This window comes from Ranitomeya variabilis, chromosome 1 (genome assembly GCF_051348905.1).
Source record: "Ranitomeya variabilis isolate aRanVar5 chromosome 1, aRanVar5.hap1, whole genome shotgun sequence".
NCBI lineage: Eukaryota > Metazoa > Chordata > Amphibia > Anura > Dendrobatidae > Ranitomeya > Ranitomeya variabilis.
Genome location: NC_135232.1, coordinates 227,695,773 through 227,715,409, shown reverse-complemented (window position 1 = coordinate 227,715,409; position 19,637 = coordinate 227,695,773). Strand labels below are relative to the sequence as shown.

At 45.6% G+C, this 19,637-nt stretch overlaps 2 protein-coding genes across 4 annotated transcripts; one reads left to right on the top strand and one right to left on the bottom strand.

The window, feature by feature from the left end:
• Positions 1-625: 625 nt before the first annotated feature.
• SNRNP35 (small nuclear ribonucleoprotein U11/U12 subunit 35) lies at positions 626-2,368 on the bottom strand. 2 transcript variants are annotated; one of them, XM_077293210.1, is made up of 2 exons: positions 2,229-2,368; positions 626-1,545 (listed from the first exon to the last, which is right to left on the bottom strand). In XM_077293210.1, exon 2 carries the CDS (start codon positions 1,540-1,542, stop codon positions 769-771), a length of 774 nt encoding a protein of 257 aa, XP_077149325.1. In that variant the 5' UTR covers positions 1,543-1,545; positions 2,229-2,368; the 3' UTR covers positions 626-768. The 2 variants fall into 2 exon arrangements, with proteins under 2 accessions (XP_077149325.1, XP_077149326.1); XM_077293211.1 differs by having other exon boundaries at positions 2,189-2,312.
• A 68-nt stretch (positions 2,369-2,436) lies between these two features.
• RILPL2 (Rab interacting lysosomal protein like 2) lies at positions 2,437-17,365 on the top strand. 2 transcript variants are annotated; one of them, XM_077293212.1, is made up of 5 exons: positions 2,437-2,570; positions 12,932-13,260; positions 16,124-16,275; positions 16,386-16,499; positions 17,274-17,365. In XM_077293212.1, the coding sequence occupies exons 2-5, from the start codon at positions 12,955-12,957 to the stop codon at positions 17,311-17,313; spliced, it is 612 nt and encodes a 203-aa protein (XP_077149327.1). In that variant the 5' UTR covers positions 2,437-2,570; positions 12,932-12,954; the 3' UTR covers positions 17,314-17,365. The 2 variants fall into 2 exon arrangements, with proteins under 2 accessions (XP_077149327.1, XP_077149328.1); XM_077293213.1 differs by having other exon boundaries at positions 2,533-2,664.
• Positions 17,366-19,637: the final 2,272 nt, after the last annotated feature.

Below are 19,637 nucleotides of genomic sequence, written 5' to 3'. Positions count from 1 at the left end.
TTACGCTGCACAATTGGCAAAGGGATTCCTATAAATCACATCTACATTGCTGGATCGGTAAGATACCGCGTAAGTTTGGTGCACCAAAACAGTGTGGGAGCGTAGTCTTTTTTTAGTCCTAAAAATACAAGAAAAAAAAAAAAAGCGTCCGGCTCACCATGATTGCATCTAGAGGGTGTTCGAAGTGCAGAAACGCCTTGTCAAGGTGTGAAGAATGCAAAAATTTGGAAAATCCAGTGCCATTTTGATTAAAATGATTTTTTTTTTGTAACCCCACAATAGTATATACAGTATGTAAAATAGGGGGCAGGTCACTGAGGGATCAGTGACCTGTCATAAGCCATACTGAAAAATATGTAAGCAGAGCACCACATGAAGACCCCCCACAGGCCGTCCTGGAGCACGAGAATCTCATTAACTGAAAATAAAGATTAAACAACAACCACAAGACGGATTTCATCAACCAAAGTATCATTTTAATCAGTATAAAGCCGTGGTCACAATTGCAAGTTCAATGCGAAAAACTCGCTTGAGTCTCTCGCATCAATACGGGACCGGAGTTTGCGGCTGCATGTACAGTATTTCTAAGCCGTGACCCCGGCCTAACAGTGTCTGTAGTTTACTGTGCACAAACCTGCTGACAGTTTCCCTTTAAATATGGTGCTAAGGCATGTAACATCCAGCATACGTCTCCCCCGCCTGGTGAGGCCACCCTCCTATGAAGTCTCTTACTTGTACAATAACTGTACATTTGCCTATAAACCGTCTTCACTTTCTGTTGTCTCGCTCTCCGCTTCGTTCCCTTCTGCTTTCTCTTCTTCTCCTGGTCGTGTCCTCTCTCTCACGGTCTCGGCTCCTCTCCCTGCCATGTCTCTCTGCAGTGTGTTCTCTGTCCGATCTTTGGGACCACCTTTCTCTTCCTCGGTCTTTCGCATACTCTGCCCTCCTTTCTCTCCAGCCATAAGTGCTTTCTCTTGAGTGGGACCTTTGTCTGTTATCTCCATAGCCTTCTAGGCGGGCGTTACTTGGAAAAAGTGGCAAATTAATTGGTTTCCTAAATGGTCGGTCACGGCCTCCAAACCTCAGCTGGCCCGACTCCTTTTTCCCACCAAATCCTCCTCCTAACCTGCGGGGCCTCCATCCCTTCAGAGATCGTTCCAGTTCAAAGTCCACGTAGACCTCCCGCTGGTCTATCACGAGCTTGTTGGCGTCTCGGTACGCTTTCTTTATGGCGTGCTCCTGTTTATATTCAACGAATGCATAACCCTTGGAGAAACCAGTTATGAAATCCCTGACCAATCGGATCCTCTGGATGTCTCCGTAACGAGAGAACACTTCTTTTAGTTTTTCCTCGGTTGTCTGTTGGCTTAAGCGGGCCACAAACAAAGTCAACTGGGGGTCTCCAACCACCCCTTTATTGGGAACATACCGGGCCAACATTGCCCTAAGCACAGCGCGGTCGTGCGGTTCTTCATCGGTGCCATCAATACTGCCAGCTTTAAGCGGATCATAAAACTTTGCTATAGGTGTCCATTCACTCATGGTCTAAAAGGAGGAAACGGAAATATTATAGACAGCGGAATAATCTGTACCCGACTATTATAGATACGGACAATGATTTTATACAGAACGCTACTAATCAGCTTTTTTGGATCTACTGCCAAAATAAAAGCAGATAAGATGCCTTAAAGGGATAGTCTGTGATGAAATGAAAAGTGTGCAGTCAGTATTTCCCATGTGGGCGGTCATGTGACCTCACGTATGCGATTTCCATAACCTCGATCACGTGCCGATCAGTCTCATCTCAGCGTTGGGAGACGCCAGGCGACTAGTCAGCGCTCAACCGAAAATATGGAAATCTCATGCGCGAGGTCACATGACCGCCCACAAGGGGAACCGTGACCGTGTGCACATTTGGTCTGCAGTCACAAAGAGCGACTGCAGACTATTCATGTCAGCCTGGACATCCCCTTAAAGGCCTCATACAGATTTGATAAAAGTCAGCCAATAATTCACATAAAATAATTATCTTCAAGAAAAATAACTTGTCCTGAGAGGCGGCCGCAGCCCTTTCTACAGAAGCCTAGAGAGTGCCAATGTGCAGCTAGGGTGACACAATGCCCGAGCTCCAGGCCAGGAGCAATCTGCAGCCTTTATTTGGTGAGAAGATGAGGGGCCGAGCGCTCACCCGGATCTGGAGCGGTGCAACCGTTCACACACGAGCTTACCTCCACGGTGCGTCCAGCGAGGACGTAGGATGCGTCTGACGGTCAGCAAAGCAAGTGTTAACAACGCGCCCAAAGGGTTCCGTGCCGTGCTTACACCAGGCCAGGCAGGCACAGCCGCTGGTAATGTAAACCAATCAGAGCCTTGCTTTACCCCAACGCACACAGCTATTGGATGGCCCATACCGAGGTTTGGAACGCACAGCTGACCTGGTTATAGGGCGTGGACTAAAGAATGCCGTCTCCATGACAACCGCCAGCAGAGTCACCTGCTGAGCCTAGAAAGTGACTTGAGGAAGTGACCAAACTGGGGGCAAAGCGGAGGCCTCAGCTGCGACATTTGTGGTAAGAGACTTATCTGCGAATATTATGGATTAACTCTGGGAAATGGGAAACATAACACATGTCTGCAGCCTGCACTGCTATCACTGGAGGTGAGGTGTGTATCTGCTGGGCATGGAGTCACAGTATGTGGAGATATATCATGTGTATCATATCTATCAATCTGTAATAGTATGCAAATACATATCTACACACACGTATCATTGGTGTATATGTATGTATGTATTGGTGTGTTATATCTTATATAAAGATGAGCAGCACGAACACAGGGGCAGGCACCAGCGGATGTGATAGGCAGTGTCAGTGCTCTGTGCTCCCGTCCTCTCATATCAGAGAACCAAGCAATGTCTCCATCTCCGCCACGGCCTGACTCTGCGTATATCAGACTGCACAGGGATGACATCCGAGTGCAGTCCGATGTTTCACACGCACACATAGACTTGTATGGGTGAGTGTGAGCCGAGTCTCGCTGCCAATCACAGCATGCTGCTACATGAGAAAATAATTGCAGATGCCATCTGCCCCATAGAGTAACACTGGGCCGAGTTTTATCACATAGCACTGGGCCGGGTGTTATACACTCATGTAACCCCGGCCTAAGGGCACAAATCCAAATCTGACCTCACAAAGGTCTATAATAGATAATATCCAAAAAACTGCAGCACTTCTCCAATAAGTGAAAAGAACATATAGGTTATTTTGAGCTCGAGACATCTTCCAGGAGGAACTGGAACCTTTCTATTGGTTATGCACTAATAAAGGCAACTTAATTTTTTTACTTTTTGGAGGAGTGCTGCCGCTTTTCCTTTTTTGATATTATCCATCCATATATACATTTTTGTCTGTAATACTGTGTGTGTGTATATATATGTGTAATATATATGTTATGTGGATTTATATGCACATATATAACATGCATACTATATGTGTGTGCAGGGCTGCCACTAGGAATTTCGGGGCCCCATTCTAGAAAATTTTCGGGGCCCCCTTGAGACTCCGCCCAGGCTCCACCCCAGCCCCGCCTCCACCCCTTGAACTGTCCACAGCCCCACCGCGCTCTCTTGGAAAAACTCCACTTCTCACCTATCACACATTAACAATTCCCATCACCAGATCACACATATAACAGCAGCTTTTGTTTTGGCCAAAAGATTTTTCTAATCTGCCACCACGACACGGCAGATTCTTTTGGCCGGGCCCTACGCTACTGTAACCTATTAAAAATTTGTTAAAATATACAATACAATTTAGGTATATTTTTATTTATTTTTCAATTTTTAAAATGACCAATAATATCACATACAAGGGACAAATACCACCACACCATACCCAGACACCATATTACCACCACAGTGACCGAATAACACCACATACAAGGAACAAATATCACCGCATCATGTCCAAATCACATATTACCACCACATGGTGGTTAATAATACCACATACAGAGAACAAATGCCACCACACCATGACCAGCCCACATATTACCACCACAGTGTCCGAATAATAGCACATACAAGGGACAAATACCACCGCACCATGACCAGACCACATATTACCACCACATAGTGACTGAATACTGCAATACTGATCATTACTAAAAAAAAAACCCCACAATACTAATATCACCATATGTGCCATTATACACAGGAGATCTGTACTTAGTATGCAGTGTCTGTGTACAGGTAAAACACTGACTCACCAGTGAGGTCTCTAGATGAAGTCCTTCAGCCTCGCTTTCCATCTTCATCCAGCACAGACCGCCATCACGTCTTCCAGCCAGGACTTGTCTCTGCAGGAAATAACACAGATATCTAGAGCTCCTCTTGCAGAACACATTGCTTAATTTTTTCCACAACTTCTACACTACACCAGATGAAGAAAAAAAGGCGACATAGTATCACTCTACACAGTAACAGGACTACCCCCCCCCATTTAAAACACTATCCTCAAAAAATAAAATAAATACATCACTGCAGTAATAATATCCCTTAATTAGCCCCTATGGTAATAATATCCCCCATCCTGGCCCGTGTATCTCATTCCTGGCTCCAGCCATATGTTCTCACATTCTGCCCCCATATGATCCTGACCCATCTGTCCCATGATCCTGCCGCCCCATCTGTTTCCATTGTATCCATCCTGCCCCATCTGTCTCCATCCTGCCCCATCTGTCTCCATCCTGCCCCATTTGTCTCCATCCTGCCCCATATTCCTGCCCCATCTGTCTCCATCCTGCCCCATCTGTCTCCATCCTGCCCCATATTCCTGCCCCATCTGTCTCCATCCTGCCCTATATTCCTGCCCCATTTGTCTCCATCCTGCCCCGTGTCTCCATCCTGCCCCATGTCTCCATCCTGCCCCACATCCCTGCCCCATCTGTCTCCATCCTGCCCCATCTGTCTCCATCCTGCCCCATATTCCTGCCCCATCTGTCTCCATCCTGCCCCATCTGTCTCCATCGTGCCCCACATTCCTGCCCCGTGTCTCCATCCTGCCCCGTGTCTCCATCCTGCCCCGTGTCTCCATCCTGCCCCATGTCTCCATCCTGCTCCACATCCCTGCCCCATCTGTCTCCATCCTGCCCCATCTGTCTCCATCCTGCCCCATATTCCTGCCCCATCTGTCTCCATCCTGCCCCATCTGTCTCCATCCTGCCCCATCTGTCTCCATCCTGCCCCATATTCCTGCCCCATCTGTCTCCATCCTGCCCTATATTCCTGCCCCATGTCTCCATCCTGCCCTATATTCCTGCCCCATGTCTCCATCCTGCCCCATATCCCTTCCCCATCTGTCTCCATCCTGCCCCATATTCATGCCCATCTGTCTCCATCCTGCCCCATCTGTCTCCATCCTGCCCAATATTCCTGCCCCATGTCTCCATCCTGCCCCATCTGTCTTCATCCTGCCCCATATTCCTGCCCCATCTGTCTCCATCCTGCCCCATATTCCTGCACCATCTGTCTCCATCCTGCCCTATATTCCTGCCCCATCTGTCTCCATCCTTCCCCATGTCTCCATCTTGCCCCATCTGTCTCCATCCTGCCCTATATTCCTGCCCCATTTGTCTCCATCCTGCCCCCGTGTCACACATTCTACCCCCTGTGTCACACATTCTACCCCGTCACACATTCAGGCCCGTGTTTGCATTCCTGCCCCGTGTCTCACATTCCTGCCCCCTGTGTTTTCATTCCTGCCCCGTGTCTCACATTCCTGCCCCGTGTCTCACATTCCTGCCCCGTGTCTCACATTCCTGCCCCGTGTCTCACATTCCTGCCCCGTGTCTCACATTCCTGCGCCCGTGTCTCCATCAAGCCCCTGTGTCTCCCATCCTGCCCTCTTGTCTTTATCATGCCCTGGGCTTGGCGCAATCAGTAAAAAAAGCGCCGACGTCCATCGCAGGCATTTCAGCGCGGAGTCGCCGGCGAATGATGTCCATGCGCGCTGACATCGCTGCCAGCCTCCGATTGGCTGGCGGCTTTAACTGTTGCCTTGCGGGCCCGGATGGGCCCGCAAGCAACAGAGGACACTGAACCTGCGTCTCAGACGCAGGTTCAGTGTACTGTCTGAAGCCTGCCGCTGGGGCCCGGCCTGATGGGCAGATGAGACAGGGCCTGATGCGGGCCCCCTCTGCCCACCGGGCCCCATACGCCAGTCACGGCCGTAATGCCCTGATGGCGGCCCTGTGTGTGTGTGTGTGTGTGTGTGTGTGTGTGTGTGTGTGTGTGTGTGTGTGTGTGTGTGTGTGTGTGTGTGTGTGTGTGTGTATACACACTGTGTTCCAAATTATTATGCAAATAATATTTCCTCATATTTTCTCTAAATTACCTATCTGAATTGCAGTCGTTGTTATTTTCCAGTCATCTACTATTCTAGTATAATTGCAATGTTTTGGAACAAACTGCCTATGAAAACAGTATCCTTTCTAAAAAAAATAAACACTCAAAATGCATGTTCCAAATTATTATTCACAGCAGAGTTTTCAACCTTTTTTTTTTATTTTGAACAAAAAAATGGTCAATTGTGAAGTTATAAGCATTATCAGCTTATTACAAAATGAAATCAAACAGTTTTCAATTGAAAACTTTATTCTAGGTGATGTTACATTTGCACATAGGACCCCTTGTTCGAAAGAAGCTTCTGAACTCTCTCGTCCATTGAATTTGTCAGTTTTTGGATGGTTTCTGCTTCAGTTGTTTTGCATGTGGACAGAATACCCTCCCAGAGCTGTTGCTTAGATGTGAACTGCCTCCCGCCATCATAGACACTCCTTTTGATGATGCTCCAGAGGTTCTCAATGGGGTTGAGGTCAGGGGAAGATGGTGGCCACACCATAAGTTTGTCCTCTTTTATGCCCATAGCAGCCAGAGATGCAGATGTGTTTTTTTGCAGCATGAGACGGTGCATTATCATGCATGAAAATGAACTTGCTGCGGAAAGCACGGTTCTTCCTCTTGAACCATGGCAGGAAGTGTTTTTAGAAACTCCACATAGATTATGGAGTTCATCTTTACCCCTCAGGGATCATAAAGGGGCCGACAATCTCTCTCCCCATGATTCCAGCTCAAAACATTACTCCACCTCCTCCTTGTTGGCGCCTTAGCCGTGTTTTCATGGGGTGTCCATCAACCAGCCATCCTCCACTCCATCCATCTGGACCATCAAGCGTTGCACGGCACTCATCGGCGAACAAAACAGTTTGGAAGTCAGTCTTCATGTATCGTTTGGCCCACTGGAGACGTTTCTGCTTGTGTGCAGTGGATAGAGGTGGTTGACAGGATGGCTTACGCACAGCTGCAAACCTCTGAAGGACCCTGCATCTTGTTGTTCTGGGGATGTTGGAGGCACCAGCAGCTTCAAAAACGTGTCTGCTGCTATGGCAAGGCATTTTTGCAGCTGCTCTTGTAACCTTACGCAATTGCCTGTTGGAAAGAGTCCTCAATTTTTCCTTATCAGCACGCACACTTGTGTGCCGGGAATCAGCTACATACTTCTTGATTGTGCGATGATCACGATGAAGTGTCTTGGCAATGTTGATTGTAGTCATGCCTTGACCTAAATACTCCACAATTTGTTGCTTCTCAGCAGCTGACACATTCTTTTTCTTTCCCATTTTGGCAAAAAATGTAGGCTGCTTAATAATGTGGAACAGCCTTCTTAAGTAGTCTTGCCTTTATTCGGACACAGCTGCCAAACTAAATTGCACAGGTATCTGCAATTGCTTTCAGTGATATAAAGAGCCCTGACACACATCACCATCAATGAGTTTAAATGACAAACAAAAAAATTCTAACCTTATCACTCCTAAACTCTTTGTGCATAATAATTTGGAACACAGTGTATATATACACTCACCGGCCACTTTATTAGGTACACCATGCTAGTAACGGGTTGGACCCCCTTTTGCCTTCAGAACTGCCTCAATTCTTCGTGGCATAGATTCAACAAGGTGCTGGAAGCATTCCTCAGAGATTTTGGTCCATATTGACATGATGGCATCACACAGTTGCCGCAGATTTGTCGGCTGCACATCCCAAAGATGCTCCATACAAGGCAGGATGGATCCATGCTTTCATGTTGTTTACGCCAAATTCTGACCCTACCATCCGAATGTCGCAGCAGAAATCGAGACTCATCAGACCAAGCAACGTTTTTCCAATCTTCTACTGTCCAATTTCGATGAGCTTGTACAAATTGTAGCCTCAGTTTCCTGTTCTTAGCTGAAAGGAGTGGTACCCGGTGTGGTCTTCTGCTGCTGTAGCCCATCTGCCTCAAAGTTCGACGCACTGTGCGTTCAGAGATGCTCTTAGGCCTACCTTGGTTGTAACGGGTGGCGATTTGAGTCACTGTTGCCTTTCTATCAGCTCGAACCAGTCTGCCCATTCTCCTCTGACCTCTGGCATCAACAAGGCATTTCCGCCCACAGAACTGCCGCTCACTGGATTTTTTTTCTTTTTCGGACCATTCTCTGTAAACCCTAGAGATGGTTGTGCGTGAAAATCCCAGTAGATCAGCAGTTTCTGAAATACTCAGACCAGCCCTTCTGGCACCAACAACCATGCCACGTTCAAAGGCACTCAAATCACCTTTCTTCCCCATACTGATGCTCGGTTTGAACTGCAGGAGATTGTCTTGACCATGTCTACATGCCTAAATGCACTGAGTTGCCGCCATGTGATTGGCTGATTAGAAATTAAGTGTTAACAAGAAGTTGGACAGGTGTACCTAATAAAGTGGCCGGTGAGTGTATATAACTAGATGGTGGCCCGATTCTAACGCGTCAGGTATTCTAGAATATGCATGTCCACATAGTATATTGCCCAGTGACGTAGTATATTGCCCAGTGACGTAGTATATTGCCCAGTTACGTAGTATATTGCCCAGCCACGTAGTATATTGCCCAGCCACGTAGTATATTGCCCAGCCACGTAGTATATTGCCCAGCCACGTAGTATATTGCCCAGTGACGTAGTATATTGCCCAGTGACGTAGTATATTGCCCAGTGACGTAGTATATTGCCCAGTTACGTAGTATACAGCACAGAGCCACGTAGTATATTGCCCAGTTACGTAGTATATTGCATAGCCACGTAGTATATTGCCCAGCCACGTAGTATATTGCCCAGTTACGTAGTATATTGCCCAGTGACATAGTATACAGCACAGAGCCACGTAGTATATTGCACAGCGACGTAGTATACAGCCACTTAGTATATTGCCCAGTTACGTAGTATATTGCCCAGCTACGTAGTATATTGCCCAGCTACGTAGTATATTGCCCAGCTACGTAGTATATTGCCCAGCCACGTAGTATATTGCCCAGCCACGTAGTATATTGCCCAGCCACGTAGTATATTGCCCAGCCACGTAGTATATTGCCCAGCCACGTAGTATATTGCCCAGCCACGTAGTATATTGCCCAGCCACGTAGTATATTGCCCAGCTACGTAGTATATTGCCCAGCCATGTAGTATATTGCCCAGTGACGTAGTATATTGCCCAGTGACGTAGTATACAGGACAGAGCCACGTAGTATATTGCACAGCGACGTAGTATATTGCCCAGCCACGTAGTATATTGAACAGCCACGTATGTCACACGTGAAAAAATAAAAAATAAACATATATTCACCTTCCGAGGGGCCCCTTGTAGTTCTGTCGCCTGTGTTCGGTTCAGGCGGCAGCTTCCGGTCTGAGGGTGTGATGACGTCGCGGTCACATGACCGTGACGTCACGGCAGGTGCTTCTCGCGCAGGCGCGCAGGGCCTGCGATGATGTTGCGGTCACATGACTGTGATGTCATGGCAGGTCCTTCTTGCGCTGGCGCGCAGGGCCTGTGATGACGTCGCGGTCACATGACCGTGACGTCATGGCAGGTCCTTGTCGCACACCAACCTTAGCACCAGAACCTGCCCGTTGCATGGACCGGTCACCGGAGCGTCGGAAAGGCGGCGGAAGGTGAGTACCGTATATAATGATTTGTTGTTTTTTTTTAAATTATTTTTAACATTAGATGTTTTTACTATTGAGGCTGCATAGGCAGCCTCAATAGTAAAAATTTGGTCACACAGGGTTAATAGCGGCGATAACAGAGTGAGTTACCCGCGGCATAACGCGGTCCTTTACCGCTGGCATTAACCCTGTGTGAGCCGTGACTGCGGGGAGTATGGAGCGGGCGCCGGGCACTGACTGCAGGGGAGTAGGGAGGGACTAATCGGACTGTACCTGGCCATGACAGGCAGCTGGCGAGACCAATCAGCGAATGAATATCCGTGATGGAAGTTGCCGACAGAAAGACGGAAGTACCACTTAGACAATTATATATATAGATATTATATTGGTAGATTGGCTCACTGGGCTTTCAAAGAGGTAGACACAGGAATGCTTCTTGGGTTAATCTTCTGCTGGTTTATTAGAACATAATCCAATGTAGGCTTCAACAAAATAAACATGGCATTTCTGGCATAACAAGAAAACAAAAGACAACGTATAGTACACTCCATACACCAATTTGGCTCAGGGTACACAACAGAGTTCACCTAAATGTATGGAGCTTCCTGCCTCCAGACACACAGACAGACAACAAATTCAGTTGCAGGACATTTAACTTGCTAAACCACAAACCCTTGAGGAGGATATATGGTGAGCGGCCGTCCCGCCCATCTCTTACAGCTACTCACAAAAAAAACAACCCTGTTGTGGCCAGTTAATCCCTCTCAACACATAGCATGCTGGAAAGAAACTTCTTTGCCAGTGACCCTGTGCCGTAAAGCACAGCACAGCGGTGACGTCACCGCTGTGCTCTGCTTTTACTTTACGGCCGGCCGGCGCTCACAGTCAGTGGGGGAAGCAGACGGCCAGGGACCTGACGGACATCAGAAGGTGAGTATGTACTGGGTTTTTTTTACATTTACAATGGTAACCAGGGTAAACATCGGGTTACTAAGCGCGGCCCTGCGCTTAGTAATCCGATGTTTACCCTGGTTACCCGGGGACTTCGGCATCATTGGTCGCTGGAGAGCTGTCTGTGTGACAGCTCTCCAGCGACCACACAGCGACGCTGCAGCAATCGGCATCGTTGTCGATATCGCTGCAGCGTCGCTTAATGTGACGGTACCTTTAGGCTATGTTCCCAGGATGAGTTTTTGTTGATTTTTTTTTTTTACACTGCATATTTTGAAAAATTGTAAGTAACCTATTTTACCTAAAGGTTGCAGAAAATTTGCAGTATCAAAAACTCACCAAAAGCTCATCGTGGGAACGTAGCTTTAAAGCGAATCTGTCAGCAGGATTTTGTTAAGTAAACTACAGGCATTGTCATGTTGCCACTATTAATCTGATTACAATGATACCTGGGGTGAAGAAATCCATCTGGTGTAATCAGTGTTAAGCCCCCGTCACACTAAGCGAGATCGCTGCTGAGTCACAAGTTTTGTGACGCAACAGCGACCTCAGTAGCGATCTCGCTATGTTTGACACGTAGCAGCGACCAGGCCCCTGCTGTGAGATCGCTGGTCGTGTCGGAATGGCCTGGACCTTTTTTTGATCGTTGAGGTCCCGCTGGGTAGCACACATCGTTGTGTTTGACACCTTACCAACGACCTCGTTGACGACTCAGACACCGACACATAGGCGTGCATTTGTGTTGCCTTTTCCGCACCCCTCCGCTCCGATTGGTGGTCGCTACTGCGTTCTGATTGGCGGTCATGCCTTCAACAGAAGGCGACATAGTAGCGCTTCCATCCTTTGTTCCTGACCGCGTGGTGGTTTGCAGATCGTTGTAGAGTTCTCCGGCCTGCGACTCCTTCGATTTATCTATTCTTCAACGGTTCTTCTGACACCTATATTTTGTGCACGGTAGGGCTATTGTGTCGCCTCATAAGGCAAGGCCGCCACCAATCAGAACGCAGTAGCGACCACCAATCGGAACTGAATGGGCGCGGAAAAGGCAACGCAAATGCACGCCTGTGTGACTACAACGTCACACAGGACGTCCCTCATCGAGGTCTGAATCGTCATAATAGCTGCCATGTGACAGGGTCACAACGACCAACGACATCGTTGTACAGGTCGCTACAGGTCGCCGCATCGCTGCTGCGTCGTTGGGAAGATCTCACTGTTTGACATCTCACCAGCGACCACATAGCGACGCAGCAACGATCCCTGACAGGTCGTATCGTTGTCGGGATCGCTTTAGCGTCGCTAAGTGTGACGGGGCCTTTAGACATTTTCAGTTAATGATTTGCCTGGGCTCCGGGGCGGCCTGTAGGCAGAGTCTTATCTTCCTGCTCTAAGCAAGAGAAACCCAGGAAAGACCTGCCCACAGGCCGCCCCAAAGCATAAACAGTCTGTCTCTATGATTCTATAATGAGGAACATGTTTGTGCTTTGGGGCGGCCTGTGGGCAGGTCTTTCCTGGGTTTCCCTGGCTTAGAGCAGGAAGATAAGACTCTACCTTTAGTCCCATGAATTCACATGAGTCCGATTTGTCGCAGACATTTCTGAAAATGAAATTCCGTTCCATTCACCTGAATATGGCAGTACAGTTGGATGGGGAAGTTGTAAAAATCAAAATACAACCACATAGGATGAAAATATTAGGGATTTTTTAGGCAAAGTTCCATGTGGAAAATCTGCCGAAGAATACAATAGGCATGTGGATTAGATTTTAACAAGTTTCGGCCATATGCTGCAAAATGTTTCTACACAGCAATAAAAAAGCGAAGCATGCTTTTACATCGCATCATTAGTAACAAAGGTGGCTGAGGATGTGTGCCCAGTGTCCACATTATACATCAAAGTTTTCTTGATTCCCTTTGATATCTTCTCAGTTGTCATGCAACATTTTGGTTCATTTCTTTGGCAGGAAGTAAGTAGGTTAACGAAAAGATGGAAATTGAACAAGAGGACATGTCTCCCAAAACAGCATTTGAAAAGGACCCGTTTGAAATGACTGTAGAAGACGTATATGATATCTCACATGTAATTGGACAAGATCTTATGAAGATCGGCAAAGAAGCCCGAGGTGTAACAGACCTAGTAGCCGATCTTCAGTTTAAAATTGTACGTGTTCTGGAGGTCCTGGAAACACTGGTGAACCAGTCAAGTCTTACCACTGAGGAACTGAAGATGGAAAGGGACAACCTAAAGGGAGAGGTGGAAAGACTGATGAGAGAAGGTCTGCAGGCTGATCAGGTATCTGAGGATTCTTTAGTTGAGTTTTATGTGTAGATGGATCATTCTTCTTTCAAGATTTTCTTGTTTCTAACCCACAAAATTAGTGATGAAAAAAATACTTGAGATCAAAACGTTTGACTTAAAAGGGCTGTCCAGGCTAAAGATGAAAGTCTGCAGACTTCAAAATCCTGACATCGTGCAATGCACACGCTGTCAGGATTCTCTAGTTTTGCCAGTACAAGTGTTTATGCGATTTGCATACTTGTCACATGCCGACTAGACATGCTTGTCCTCTCTCGATAGAAGTGTACTTAGAGAGGATGAATCGTAACAGTGTACGCAACCACATGCTGTCAGGATTCAGACTTTCATCACAAGACTGGACAACCTTTAAGAGCTTGCACACCTTTGAGAGCTCGCAGCTTATATGCTTCCTCATCTTCCTGGTTTGTTGTTATGATGGAAACATTGCATGGGTCTAAATTACATCAATGTTTAGAAATGGGCAGACACCTGGATATTCGGGTTCGGCTGAACAGTTACAAAAAGTTCGGGTTCAGTACCCGGACCCTATTCACTTGAATTGCGGCATCTGCATCCAGTGTTTGCCACACTGTCATGTGCATGACAGCATGGCAAACACAGCATCTGATCGGTAAAATCATCACCACCGGTCAGACAGCCGCAGTTTCCATGCTGTCAAAAGACAGTATGAGCGTGCAGCTGTGATCGGAGGTATAAAGTTTACTAGTGTTAGCTGATGGCACTACTGCTGCCATCAGCCGATGTCTGCTGCCACTAATAACAGTTAGTGGCTGATGAGAGTATTCTTCAGCCGGTGAGTGCGTTGTCAATAAATAATTCAAAAAAACGCGTGGTTTCCCCTGTATGTTTGATAACCAGCCAGGCAAAACTCACAGCTGGGGGCTGCAACCCTCAGCTGTCAGCTTCAACAAGTCTGGTTATCAAGAATAGAAGGGTCCTCACGCCGTACTCTTTAATTATTTAAATTAATAATAATAAAAAATACGGCGTGGGGTCCCCCACATTTTTGACAACCAACCAATCTAAAGCAGACAGCTGGGGTCTGGTAGTCTCAGTCTGGTTAGGGGACATGGATATAGCTCCCCACCATAAAAATACCAGCCCACAGCTGCCCAGAAAAGGCACATCTATTAAATGCGCCAATTCTGGCACTTTGCCCGGCTCTTCCCACTTGCCCTGTAGCGGTGGCAAGTGAGGTTCACATTTGTGGGGTTGATGTCAACTTTGTATTGTCAGGTGACTTCAAGCCCACGGATTACTAATGGAGAGGCGTCTATAAGACACCTCCATTACTAATCCTATAGTTGTATTGTAAATAAACACACAGCCAGATTAAAGTCTTTTTATTTGAAATAAAACAAATCACACTTTTCCTTTTTATTTAAAAATAACAAACATATTTATACTCACCTAACACATATTCTCCATTGAATCCTTCGTCTCCTGTAATAAAACAAAGCTAAAAAAAAAATAATATCCCTCTCCTGTCCGTCGTTCTATCCCGCGCCATAATCCATGTCTGGGGAATAAACAGTTTTCAACCTAGATGGTGCCAAGATGCGACCGTCCAAGCTGAGAACCACTGGTGATTGAACTGCAAGCGCAGCATCAGTGACTAGCGGTGACGTCATCAAGGTTACTTCAGGTAATTGAGGCTGCATTCCTTGGTGAGATCCCTGCTAGCACCGTGGAAAAATGTCTCGGTGCAGAGGCGAATTCACCGAGCGAATCTCAGTGCGGTGAATTTGAACTGCGGTGAGCTCGTGTCACGGGTTACCGCTACAGTGTGGAGCCAAAAGACCGCAGCGTCTGATTGCTCCTTCTTCGGCTCTGAGAAGAAGCACTTCGCCATCATTTTAATGGTGTTTATTCCTTCTGGCATAACAGGGGTTTATCGGCCATATTGGAAATCTCTGTGCTCGCAGCTGAGCTCAGTTAGCCACTCCTTTCCCCTTTATAATCTGGGCTCTGATGCAAATCCTTGTCAGAGCTAGCATTTGCTGCATGGCTTCCGGAGGGAGAGGTGTTCATATGAGAAGGAGTGTTGGAGGAGTGACTGTTGCTTGGTTTGTATGTGTGTTAATTCCCTATCCTTCTCTATTTTGATTTTGGTTTATTCCCCTACTCCACGCCCCGGTACATTCCTCTGTTATATGTGAGTGAATATTTTGTATGCCTGGAGTTTTCTGTTAACCCTTGTTTGTCAGGTTGGTGTACTACAGTGCACAGTAGCGCCCCTCTTCCCTGAGTGGGGGAAGAGAACAGACGGAGGGCTGTGCAGCATGGGAACCGCGGCTGTCTGACCGGCAGTGATGATTTTACTACCGATCAGAAGCAGTGTCTGCTGCGCTGTCATGCCATGACAGCACGACATACACCCGCTGTTCCAGGGGCCGAACCCAAACAGTAAGTCGGACTTACTGGTGAGTCCGTGTTCAGTATCCGTGCCCAAACAGTAAGTGTTCAGTATGGACGCCAAACTTTACTGTTCAGGTTCACCCATCTCTATCAATTTTCACAACCTTATGGTTTTTTGTTAGGATCTTGAAAGGTGTGAACATTCATTTGGATTTCCACACAATGGTAAATGTGGCATGCACTATTCTGGTGCATTTATTGTGGTTCTGATACTGATGTTGTTTTATTAAGAATATTGTAACCATCTTACAGTACTTTATTTCTGCATTTGTCAAAACCTTCAATAAATGCAGTTGTTAAATGACATATACGTAGTGGACCATCGAGATAGATAAGTTCTAACGCGGGTTTAAAGGAAGAGTTTGAAATGCTCTCATTTATTAAGATGCATGGACTGATTTATTGTTTTGTTTTGCAGACTGACCTTGGACCTGACAAAATGATTATAGATCTCACAGACCCAAACCGGCCACGATTTACATTACAAGAACTAAGAGCGGTGCTGCAGGAGCGGAATAAGCTGAAGGTTCAGCTCTTGGTTGCACAAGATGAATTGCAGTGCTATAAAAGGTCATTCCCTGTTCGATCTTTATAAATGTTTCAAACTAATTCAAATTATTTTTAATATTAAAATTGTATTCTTCAAGTTAAGGAATAACCTTCTCTAATCCTCTGTACAGTGGTGTCATTCCTCATACTGAAGACCACATTGTGACGTTGGAAAATGAATCCATAATCACCAGTTCACCAAGACCAAACGACAGCAGCAAAGATAAGTCAACGATAAGACGCCTGTAAGTGTTAGTCTTCTGCGTACATTGTGGTTGGGATTTCCATGAAAGACTAGAATTATCCTTTTGCGCTTAGTTTGTTTTTCTTTCTTAAAGGGATTCTTTCAGCACAGAATGACTGAAGCACAGGCACTGATGGCATGGCCAAACAATTAAGTGCACCTTCCCTCACCCCCTTCTTCTTTGATTGACAGCTCTAGCTTCATAGAGTCAGAAAAGGGCAGAGATAGAAAGCAAGCAGGTGGGAAGGTGTACTTGTTTGGCCATGTCATGATCACCTATACTTGGTTTGAACAGTCATTCTGTGCTGGCAGAGTCCCTTTAAATGTTTGGCTGGGGGTGGGAAGGTAAACTGAAACAGACTTTTATTCAAGGTGTATAGGTACCTTACCTCCCCATATATAAGGCCCAGGGCTTCTCGGTGCATTAGTCACTCTTATCCTCAGATTCTATATCTCACATTGGATACAACAAAAATGGAAGTATGAAGGGTTGCACGGTGACATTTGTCTCACAACACTAATTCTTAGAAAATGTTGTCGCAGGTCACGACATGACACCATAGGCCATGATTACATCCAATATTGCAATGTGTCAGTGCAATTTCAGCCTTGTGACAAGTCGCCATGTAGCCCACAACGAACTACGTGGTTATTTTTTTTTTACAGACTCTTATAACAAATTCCAGTAGCCCCCTGCACCCGAGCATGTGGCCATACTTATAAAACCCATCTGAACTGTATGATAAGATTAGTAATTCTGTCTTTTTTTGTGCAGGTTTTCTCCTTTTAAACAAGACAAACAAGAACAACAGTAATGCTATTTTCTATATTTTTACCTGGAGTATTTTTAAAAGATCATTTGTATAATGTGTTTGTTGTAGATGGTAAGTTCCTGAAAACTGGACTTTTCACTAATAAGGACCTTATTCTATAAAGTGTATATACAAAAATATGCTTAAGAAGAGAGAAGATGATTTTAGAAGAAAAATGACTTTTTATTTCTCAAGGAACTGGTCCAGGAATCGGAACATGCAGGTTATGTGTTAAACTGGGCATTAGTCTATTTCCACATAGGTCTACTATTTGCTAGTGTTACTATATGCGGTTAAGTCTATGTCCACATCGAATTTGTGGTGTACGTTTAAAGGGGTTTTCCAGTCATAATATATTGAGGAGATATCCATGGGATATGTGCATCACCCAACACCCCTACCAATCTGCGTTTACCAGCTTTGGTGGCGCCTGGACATATGCACGTGGAACGGAGCTGTACTGTACACCTCTATTCAGTGGGTAATGGGCCCTTCCAGGTACTGCAGAACAGGTCCTATGACAATCCCTTTAAATGGTAACTTTACTTTCAAGTAACTTTTCAGAATAAGGTGTCTGGTGCGTGTACATGACGATTGGCACCATTTCTGACCCTTATGTGACTTCTGTCATGCATTCTCACCAATTTTCCCCTCTTTATGCTCTATCTGTAACTTGCAATCCACTGTTTACTAGGAGGAAGAAATGAGCTGAAGTGATTTTAGACAGCACAGAGAGGGAAATACTTGCTCTTCATTCCCTTTTTAGCTCCCAGAGACAAGCTTCCGTAGCATGGAGGAGATTATACAGCAGAGCTGAGCTGTGTTGATCTGAATTAACCTCTGATGTGAGGTAAAACACTTGTTTCAGAGCTCTGCTTGATTTTTTTCTGTCTGCCCCTCTGTTCCCGTCCCTGTTGCTCACTCACCCTCTTCAGAGGATAATGGGCTGTCTCACGTGATAACCCGCAGTCTCTCTTCTCTGGGCAGAATGGACTTAAGCTGATTTTTCAGTGAATGGTGAGATCAGGAGGTGGTGGGGGAGAAGTGCCTGATACGTGGGGAAGAAGGCTGATTTCTCTAAGTTACATTATAAAGGTTCTTATAATCGCCTGTATTATTGCTTTATGGAAAGTTTGTTTGTGTCAGTGTTAAAGGGAATCTGTCACCATGTTTTTGCTATGTCATCTACTGTAGGCAAAGAAAAGCTGAATCCAACGATGTATCACTTAGATTACTGGGTGCAGCCGTTCTAACACAGAGTTTTTAGATTTAGCATGAAGCAGAGCTGTAGAGAAGGAGACCCTGATTCCAATGATGTTTCACTTAGTTTACTGGGTGCAGCAGTTGTGACTCAGAGTTTTTAGATGTAGCAGAGCTCAGAAAGCTACCCCTGCCCACACCTCGGCTTTTTGTGCAAATTGCCTATTGACAGAGAGCTGTTTATTAGAGGAGGGGGCATGGTTGGACCACTTGGCAAGAAGCAGCTAGTCTGTGCAGTGATAATGTTATGATGATTAAAACATTCACTCTATGGAAACAGCACACAGCCTAATAAGTGAGATATCACTGAAATCAGTGTCTCAGTATCTATATCACGCTGTTCTGAGCTTACATAGCTAAAACCTGCTGACAGATTCCCTTTAAGAATGTATACAGAAATTTAACAGGTCAAAAAAGAGTCCCCTTGCTTATGTCCAGACAGTATAAAATGTAGAGAATAACATAGTAGATTTTGCAAATAATCTAAAATTGTGTGTATAGTATATAATGTGTGAAATAATGGGACCCTACTGGCGATGTATCTCACTGTATGCCAATACAGTTTTGTCAGTGGTTTATGCCAGAGGACATTAAATCTGTTGCATTAATCATGTTCCAAACGCTGAATTAGGATCTGGTATCATCACTTTAAAGAGAAAAAGAAAAAAATCATTCCAAAAATGCTGTGTTTACTATGAAGGGTCTGATCTGCCTAAATCTACTTTCAGTGTAGTACGCTGTGTATTATTCTCCTGTGCTAATACTGGCAGAGTATCCAGAATGTATTTTTTTTCTTGTAAGAAGGCCGAATTATGACATGTACAGCATTTTTTACAATTAATTTGTGATTTTTTTTTTAAATGAAAATACCTTAATTTTTTTTCTTTACTGCCAATAAAAATTAGAATTTTGCAAATGTAATTTTATTTTTCGAGGCATAGCAAGAACTGAACTGCATTTAAAGGTGTTAGTGTAATTCTGTACACTCCAGCATCGGGAGGCAAGTGGAGACGTTGAGGTCATGTCTACTGATTCTTGCAGGGTTGATTGTGCAAGCGACTGGTATT

What these genes read in the sequence shown, in the direction of transcription:
- RILPL2 (XM_077293212.1), top strand. Translation starts at nt 12,955, where the DNA reads ATGGAAATTGAACAAGAGGACATGTCTCCCAAAACAGCATTTGAAAAG. An exon ending in AAGGTCTGCAGGCTGATCAG is followed by an intron (nt 13,261 to 16,123) that starts GTATCTGAGGAT and finishes TTTGTTTTGCAG; the next exon opens with ACTGACCTTGGACCTGACAA. An exon ending in GAATTGCAGTGCTATAAAAG is followed by an intron (nt 16,276 to 16,385) that starts GTCATTCCCTGT and finishes TCCTCTGTACAG; the next exon opens with TGGTGTCATTCCTCATACTG.
- SNRNP35 (XM_077293210.1), bottom strand. Translation starts at nt 1,542, where the DNA reads ATGAGTGAATGGACACCTATAGCAAAGTTTTATGATCCGCTTAAAGCT.